The 9,009-nt window shown below is 48.3% G+C and overlaps 1 protein-coding gene across 1 annotated transcript in view; it reads left to right on the top strand.

Moving 5' to 3' along the window:
- Positions 1–207: 207 nt before the first annotated feature.
- LOC104539026 (forkhead box protein N3-like) overlaps positions 208–9,009 on the top strand; it is a gene marked incomplete at its 5' end in the record, with an annotated part of 19,028 nt that continues 10,226 nt past the window's right edge. The window contains one exon of the mRNA XM_010182444.1: positions 208–273. Within this exon, the coding sequence (XP_010180746.1) occupies positions 208–273 (66 nt within the window). The remainder of the gene's footprint in view (positions 274–9,009) is intronic.

The following is a 9,009-nucleotide window of genomic DNA, read 5'->3' as shown; positions in this document are numbered from 1 at the left end:
GACGCTCATCGCTGCGCTTTCCTTAATGGTAGCAATGGGATCGTGTGCAAGTCTGGGGGTAAATTCAATGTGTGGTCACCGAGCCCTCTGAATAACGAACTCGTGTGCCTTTTCACTGCGGAGGTTGGGTTGAACCTAGAGTTTAGCAGCGGGGGCGAGGAGATTGGCCCAGTTGTAAATAATCTATTTATTGGTTGATTTTTCCAGATCCTGACATTGATGCTGCCACTGCCATGATGCTTTTGAATACTCCCCCTGAGATACAAGCAGGTTGTGAGTAGATATTTCTATAGCATATAGCAACATAGACGTGTAAAGTTAATGATCTCTTTTATAAGTATACAGCGTACCAGATAAAAAGAAGGATTTAATGAAGAAATATAACTTCCCTTTAGACCCTTACACTCCCTTGACCCTTACATGAGTATAATTTTGTGGTAATCTGTGATCTCTAATGTAAAAGAGGGGTTATTGTTATTCATGACATAGAGATAATTAACGTACTGTTATCCATACCGACAGAGAGACCTGGGGCAATAGCCAGGAGAAAGGCAGAGCAAGAGAGCGAAGGGGACGTGGCATATGGTTTTGTTTTCATTTTGTTCTGATGTGACTCCGGTCATGTGAGCTACCACAGCCATCTGGACCCTTGCCACGCGCTTGGGCACCGCTTCAGCTCCGATCTTGCACGCATCCTGCCCGCGTTGCCTTCGTGCCCAGTCTGGTGCAAGGCGGCAGGCAGGCTCCGGGAGCAAGGAGGGCTCTCATTTCCTGCCGGTGCTGCGCCCAGACCCCAGGTTCGGATCCTGGGTATCAACACAGCACCGAAGGAGCCTTGGCCCCACTGTACCGGGCTGTGCAGATAGGATGGGGATCATCCTGTCAGCTGTTGGAGGAAGCCATGGAGGAAAACGGCCGCGCAGAAGCGGGGAGCACACAAAAACAACGTCTCGCTGGTCAGCTACTGTCATTGCTCGTGCAACCAAATCCAGATTCCGGGGGAAGCCTTGACTCGCGCTTTGGTACCCTGCCTGGGGAAGAGTCAGTCGCCATCAGAGCATTGCCCTGCGGCCGAGGAGAGCTGTTGTCAGCTGCCGTGAGAGCCTGCTTAGAAACGCCTCTGGAGAGGCTCCTTCCTCTCTGTCCTGCAAAGGGAAGAGCAGTCCTGTCCTGAACAGCCTGCAGGGACCACACACGGTAAAAGGGCCAGCAGGCCCAGCTGTGTGTGAGCAGGGAAAAGGAAAGGTTTTAGCAGGGAGAGGAGGCTGTCGTTGGGCTCAGTGGGGAGCAATCTTCAAAGGATCAGGAATTTAGAGAAGCCGGGTTTGTGGGGAAGAGAAAAGGGGGAAAGAAGTTGAGGTAGAAAGAGAGTGCAGGGGTAACAGGGTATGCAAGAGAGGGAAGGAGAAATAAAGCGGTGTATGCATGAAAAAGGATGGGGAAAACAGAATACTCTGAACTGGAGGAACTGGAGAGCAGGAGAAGATTGTGGACAAGAAAGGAAGGAGATCCACGTGCTAAACACACTGACCATTCTGATCACAGGCGCATATTTGCCAACATTGCAGGTGGTTTTTTTACCATTGCATGGAAGTGATTTGGAGACTCAGGCATTGTCATTTCACAGAGATCATCGCTGCAGGTCGACAAATGCCTCACTGCTGTTTGAGTTGGTCGAGGTCATTAGTTTGAAGGAAATCTCAGCCTTCTACAAGCTTGGTGTATCTCTCCTCCCACATCACCTTGCCAGCGGGATCAGGATGTCGAAAGCGAGAGGAAGATGGAAGCAGAAAGATGATGGCTCCTTGTCCACGTCGCCCCCTCCTCAATGTCCACAAGTAACGAGGCCTTGGTGCCTTTAGACTGAGCTGCAGAGTCTGCTCCCAGGGTCACGGATCCTTCAAACCTTGGGCGGGATGGGCTGGTGCTAGGGGGACAGGGACCAAGTTTTCATCATAACCTCAGAGGTTCTCTGAATGCAAAGGAGAAATATTTGTGTGTGTGTGAATGGACACCTGAAGACGTGGATCAGCCTGTCCTGTGAATTGCAGTTGGATCTCACTGATCTGCCGTGCTAGGAAATCCTCAGGCAACTTAAAGCAAATTAATCACATCTGCGCATTTAGAAACAACTGCATGAAAAATCACATTTAAAATCAGTCTTCAAATAAAAGGTAATGGGGCTGTGAACATTTCATCGCGGTGCTGAGCATCATCCAGAAGCTCAGGGCTCATTCTCTGCTGTCGGTGACCGCAGTGCTCTGTAACTCCAGCAGTGAGCGATGCTGGCTGGCGCTGCTCGATCCCTTGAGGACGGGCAGTCGTGTTCATGGTATCAGTGCGGTGTCCAGTCCGGGCTGCAGAGTGCCCACCTCGTACCATGCTGGCCTGGAGGGAGAGGCGTGGTTTACAGAGTGCCCAAAGGTGTCCACGGCTGACTGAAAGCAGCCTTTGGGTCTGAAGGTCTGTGCCAGGTGCTTCCACGGCAAAGACAGTCACACAAAGCAGAACATGGGTTATATATTTTCTATATTCTATATTACATTTATATTATATTACATACTATATACTATATACTATATATTGTATAGGCATGTGAATGCTGAAAGCATCTTTAGGATGAAGTGAGCTACAGCCATTGTTCACAGTCTTATTAAAATTTATTCTTTTAATGAAGTCATCAGAAGGGAATCCCATCTCAGTGGTGTTAGAAAATCCAGAGTAAACCATTGCTGCTTGGTAACAGATTGGTTAATTAGGTTTGACCATCTGAAATTCCATTCCCATGTGTGAAACGCAGCTAACAACCACACGTGAATTTTAAAATCGGCTTTTGCTTTTATATGAAATCATGAAACAGCGTCTGAGCTGACACAAACGTTGCTTACCCTTTACCCCAGTCACCCCGTACTTCAGGTTTTTTGCAAAAAAAAGGCAGAATAAGAGAGTTAAACACCGTTACTAGGAGTATTTTGTGTTTGCGAGGGTTTTACTTTGTGGATTCATTAAGCTGGTGGTTCGCATTGTCACTGAAGGCTGGAAAGGAGGCAGCTGTAGTGGGTGTGTTGACATGCTAACACTTTGCAGTGTTTCCACAGACCAAATCTCTAGGTTGTAACTGGAGGCAGAGGTTCCCAGTACCAGCTCTGTGCAGGAGTCTACTGAAAGATACGATCCAGCTGGCACAAGAACACAGCGTGACAGATACCACGGTGTGCTAAGGAAGGGCCTGTAGGAACATCGTTTTAATACTCTTTTTTTGCTTCACTTTATGGAAGTCCTTGGATCTCATCAACTTTTGTAAGGTTTGATTATGTTTAAAAAGAAACAGCCACTGAAACACCCACTTCTTCAGTAGCAGCCGTCACAAGTTACGAATACCTTGAGTTTTATTAGCAGTTCATGAATATTAATTCCAAATACATGGATTGCATTGAAAACTGTGGCATTCCCGACTCAGGAGTGTGTCGTCCTGAGCATGGCATTTCTTAATTTCTTGATTCCTTCAAGAGGTCTACCAATACTGAACCTCTGTACCTCTAGCATTGCACCCCGATGAAATGTGCTTTTTAAGCTAATGCAAGTGGGTTGTGTACGTGGATGATGTATTCACAGGAATCAAGTGACACAGAATTGCCTAAACAACAGCCAGAAATCCTCCAAATAGGATCAGGTAGAACCTGCTGCTTTCTTGGGGGGTTTTTACTGTGTTTGAAAGTGGTAACTGCAGTGTTTGGTTGGTGCTGATTGTGGACAGGTCACTCACTACAGCTCACTGTGCAGCTTCCAGCCGAACTTCCAGTATCAGAAAACGATGCATCGGTGACTGCGAGAGGCTTCATAAAGCTGTTTTTGCTGACAGTTCTCTATCAGTGTGAAAACTGGGAAAAGGCATTTTCATAGGGTAGAAACTTCCCCTTGCAGTTGCTGGGATGTTTTTTTGGGAATGGCATCCTCAACCTCTTTTAAAGAGGATTTTTATTCTGTTTACTTCAGTGTTTCAGTATTAAGCCATTAAAGTGAGGAAATACTGGAAAGAAAACTCACTTTTATGAAATACTTTCTCCTTCTTTCTCCCCACTCCTTATGTTTTGATGTAGCAGCATGGTTTGGTTTGTTGTTGAGCAGCACCACCACCATGAGGAATCGCTCGCAGTGGTTTTGTACACAAAACTACCTGGGAAGATGGGATTATTGCACTGAGTGTCCTTAGAAGAGGTGTGGGTGTGACAGGACGGGCAGGGTGTTCTCTCCCCTTCATCTCCCTCCTCAGATTTCTGTTTGGAGCAAGCGGCTGTTGGATGAGCCCTTGGTTTGTGGTTGGTTAGGAAACAGACTGTGGGGTGTAGGAGCTGTAGGGTTGTCCTTGAGCAGCAAAGTCGAAGTTTTTGGGCAGATGGCACCAAATTTATGCCTGGGATGAGAGAGCTGAAGTGAATTAAGTTACACGTTTGGCAGGGAGCATTTGCTTTTGGCAACCTTGGTGCCCCATCAGTTCTGTACCATGAGCAGTTTCCTACTTTCAGTTTCTGTAGCCTGAGATGAAGCATTCTGCTAAACACTGATATTAGCAGAAACTCCGTATCTCTTGTCTGTAACCGTTTCCCCTGCGCTGCAGGAGACGAGTCAGGGGAGAGCCTGAGGTAAATGTGTGTGCCACAAGACAACAGCAGAGGCTCTCTGGATGCCTTCATACTCCAGTATTGCTCTGTTTTGAAGTTTGTTGTCAGTAAATACTACTCAGTCTTCCTCACTAGTCTGAGCGCTGGCTGCCCTGAGCTAGACACTTGGATGCAGGGTGTGCTTGTTTCCCAGACGACATCGAGAACGTGTTTGTTACCCCTCCTTCATTTCCTTGGTGTACAACAGGTCTCTCTCACCGCTGGTACTTCATTAACTGCCACGTGCCAGCATTAACCAAGGAGCTGCTGTACCTGGCGAGCTGTGGAGGTGTCTGGTGACTGTTGAGTATTTCCTCCTGGTTTTCAGTCTCGCCAAGTTGCTGTGTTGTCTGTGAGGAGATGGAATCCTCAGGGAGGACCCAGTCTCAGGTGGTTTTGGTAATTGCCAACGTCTTGGCTGAGGTTGTTGGCTCAGCTGGATGGGGAAGTTTGCTTTGCCCACACACACTTGCAGGTAGGAGACGATGGATGAGCTGTGATGCCTGTTGAGCTGTGATGGGGAAGCTGGCTACAGAGGACAGATTATTCCCCCCTTGGAGAGATGCAGCCTTGGTTTTTGGTGTGGGGTTGTCTCTCTCCTCAGTGCAGACCTGCAGTGCCTGCAGATCCTGCTCAGGCTGTGGGATTCCTCCAGAGCGGCACAAGATAAAACCCATGTCCCTGTTCATGCAGCAGGTGAGGGGCAGACTCTGTACGTGGTTAGCTCTGCTCCAGTGCAAGCATTGCCTGGGTTTAAGCTTCCTGAGAGCAGGATGAGATCCAGAGCCTCCTTGAGAGCACAGCAGTGAAGGAAGCTGAAAGATGAATAATGGTTTTGTTGTTTCAGACTCTTGGAACGTTTTGTGAAAGAGGAATTTGTATCAAAGAGATGCACAGGTCCTTCTGCACCGTTGTCTGGAGCGGAGTTCCTCAGACATAAACATCTCCGGGCACTTGAGCACCAAAGGTGCAAATTGCATTTCACTTCTGCCTAGGAATGGGGAACCACGTAACCTGCCTGTGCCGCTGGGTCAAGGAGCATGAGAAGAGAGGAGACTGGGCTGGAAGGTGTTAGTGCAGACTGGCACCGATTGGTGATATTACCTTACCTCCACACGTTGAATCTTCCATCTAAAGTATAAATACTTCTCCTCGAAGTATGGGTTTGAAACGTAATTAAAGCTTATAAGGCATGAATGTATCTCTGGAATAAAAGCGCCAGGTATTTTCCAGTAAATCATGTATAACCCTTTGGAAGTACCAACATGTGAAAATAATTCCTTGGGTAATAAGTAGCCACCTTCGTACAGCCTGCACAAAGGGTCTGGGTAGCAGGGGCAATGTGTTAGCAGTGTGGATACATACTATGTTTAAATAAAATACTTGGTGTCATTTGCAGCAAGGTGGAGGTTGGTCTCTTCTCCCAATAACAAGCAATAGGATAAGGGGAAATGGCCTCAAATTGTGCCAGGGGAGGTTTAGGTTGGATATTAGGGACAATTTCTGCACCAAAAGGGTTGTCAAGCACTGGAAGGGGCTGCCCAGGGCAGTGGTGGAGTCCCCATCCCTGGAGGGGTTCAACAGATGGGACATGAGTGCTTGGGGACATGGTTTGGTGATGGGGGTTGGCAGTGCTGGGTCTATGGTTGGACTCGATGATCCTAAAGGTCTTTTCCAACCTAGGCAATGCTGTGGTTTTGGGAAGGATGGGTGTTGATGCTTTGAATTAGGGATGTGTGAGCAGTACAGTCCAGTCTTACAGTGGCACATTGGTTGTGTGGATAACTAGAAATTAATACCTTCCATCACTGAATTATCTTGGTCCCGTTTTTCATTTGAGGTTTTGAATGCTACAGAAACCTCATTTCCCAGCAAGCCGTGGTGTTTTGGGTGTTTTCATGCTGGCTCCAGGTGTTTACTGAGAGGATGCCCTGCATCACCCAGTGTTCCTCATCAGGCCATCCCTTGTGTACCTCAACTGGCGATGGGGTGGTACCGTCATTTGATGGTTTTGGAAAACAGAAATACAAGCCAGCAGCAATAACACTGCTGCTGCAAGCTGCAGTGGTTACTGAGTTCGAGTGGTGATTTCAGTGTACAGAGCTGTGCCGCAGAGGAAGAGGCCCCTCCTGGCACCAGTGGTCCTGTGGGGGGGGGTGTTGACATGTGAAGCTTTCAGGAGTGTTCCTCAATAGCACCCCGTGACTTGCAGACCTGCAGAGGGTCGAGGGAACCGCAGGATGGGTTCAGTGGGGATGTCAATACGCAGAGAGTCCATGCTAGGAGACTTGGCAGTGTATTTTTATACATAGGAGCGCAGGAAAAAGGGAACTCAGAGGAGGTAAAAAAGGAAAGATACTGGATTATCTTTAGAGAGGTGATGGGGATGTGAACAGGACTTTATGAAGAGGCACTGGGAGTTGTTAATAGAGAAAGAGAGGGGAGGAGAGGAGAAGGGACAAGATCAGGTAACTCTGCACAGACCGGATAGCGAGGTAGCCATGGGGAGCCTGTTGTGCTCCTTTTGCAGTAGAGCTGTCGGTGTGTTTGCTTTGAAATTTGTGTGTGTGTGCGTATGTAGGCAACATCCATGGCTAACTGACACATGGCTCTGTGTGGATGCATGAGTGTTTCACTTCAATATGAAACTGGTTTGTATCAGAGTAAAGGCAAAATTCCCAGGTCTTTCTTGGTCAAAACTCCTGGTTCGTTTCTTTTAATGGGATTTTGCACATGTGGAGAAACGTGCTGTGTAATGCAGTACAAAACCTGTCCCTGTTAAAAGCCTGTTGGAGACACCATGCCCATTGGAAATGATGTCTTATTTATTGATGTTCAGTATTCAGCAGGTTTGTCTGTTGCTTTATCTGTTACCAGTGCATTTTAGTTCAGCCACGTCCTTGAGCAGACTGATATTTGTTATGACACCGGTATTTTGGCCATCCTAAGGTCCTGCTGTCGAAACAAACACAAGAAGACATTCAGATTCCGGAGTTTTTAGCCAGATAACGTTCCTGTACGGTATCTCCAAACCCAGACACCGGAGCACTGAAAGCCTGGTGGTGTCCCCTGAGCAGCACGGATCTGATCGATTCTCGTAATCCAGCGCTGCACAACGTCTGAAGTATAAATAGCAACACACAATTTTTATATTACTGTGGTCGTTGAGAGCTGACCCTGGTTGTTAAAAGCTGGGCTCTGTAATTTTAGCCATTAGAGGCTGTACTTAAGCGCCCGAGTGGAAGTGACCTGTTCTTCAGAGGGGCTCAAAGGAGGGTGGGTGTAGGCAGGGACGGGATTTGATGTGGGGTGCGGTGCTCCCAGCAGCAGGAGGAAGAGGAGTGTGTTCCCAGAACCAGGCTGTGCGGTGCGGGGTGCAGCAGGGTGAGCACGGGGTACGGGAAGGGAGGTGTGGGTCCGGTGTGGTGCTGATGGGAAGTGGTAATGTACCTCCTCAGGTCAGAAGTCGTGTACCTCTGAGCCCGTTTCTGTCCCTTTGGGGTGTGGGTGTTTGAAGCTGGGCATGTGAAGTGTGTGTGTCCATCCTTAGTCTGGATGGCTTCTCTAGTCTGCCTGTAATTTGTTTAAAGATAAATTTCTGTAGGTGTGTATAAAGTGATATGGTTTACATTGATCTGATATGTATTTATATAATGTCTGTATGTTTAAAAATCATCCATCCAGAGTAATGATCATCGCTCTCTTTGGACACTCTCTAGCAGGGGAAGTTACGGTATCATGACTTACAGTAAAGAGAAAATTCTTTACTTCTAGTAAGGAAGTGGGCAAGCAGGCGAGTGTGGGTGTTAAGGAAGCAGTTTGGGTTGAGGCTGTCGGAGGTTCCTGTCCCAGCCTGAAGGGACACAGAGCTGTACCTAGTCCCTGTAAGCGCCTGGGATCAGACCTGTGTTCACAAGTCCTGCATCCACAGCAGAGGAGGAAGGTGGTGGAGATCTGCTAAGGACAGACTCCTCCCTTGGTGAGGTCCCGGTGGTGCATCCTCTGCTCTCCTCCTGCTGAGCCGCACACAGAGCGTGTCTGGAGGAAGAGAAGTGCAGGCTGCAGGTGAAAAGCTCGTCCGGAGCTGCAGGTTTGATGTACAGCCAAGGGAAAGGCCCCGGTGAGATCTCCACAGTGGCCACTACCAGCACAGATGGGTGTCGTGGTGTCCCTGTGCCACGTCAGATGGGGACGGCTGCTGGGGGACGGCCGTGTGTGTGCTGGAGATGTCCGGCTGCTGTTGGGAGGGGTGGCAGAGGCCGTCAGTGGTGAGAGAGGGGCTAACGAGTGGTATGGGGCTAACGAGTGGTATGGGGCTAACGAGTGCTACAGAGCTAATGCCTTTTTA

Source organism: Mesitornis unicolor, unplaced genomic scaffold (assembly GCF_000695765.1).
Source record: "Mesitornis unicolor isolate BGI_N332 unplaced genomic scaffold, ASM69576v1 scaffold19024, whole genome shotgun sequence".
Classification (NCBI taxonomy): domain Eukaryota; kingdom Metazoa; phylum Chordata; class Aves; order Mesitornithiformes; family Mesitornithidae; genus Mesitornis; species Mesitornis unicolor.
Note: the sequence above shows the minus strand (reverse complement) of the source record. Positions and strands in the feature narration are given on the sequence as shown.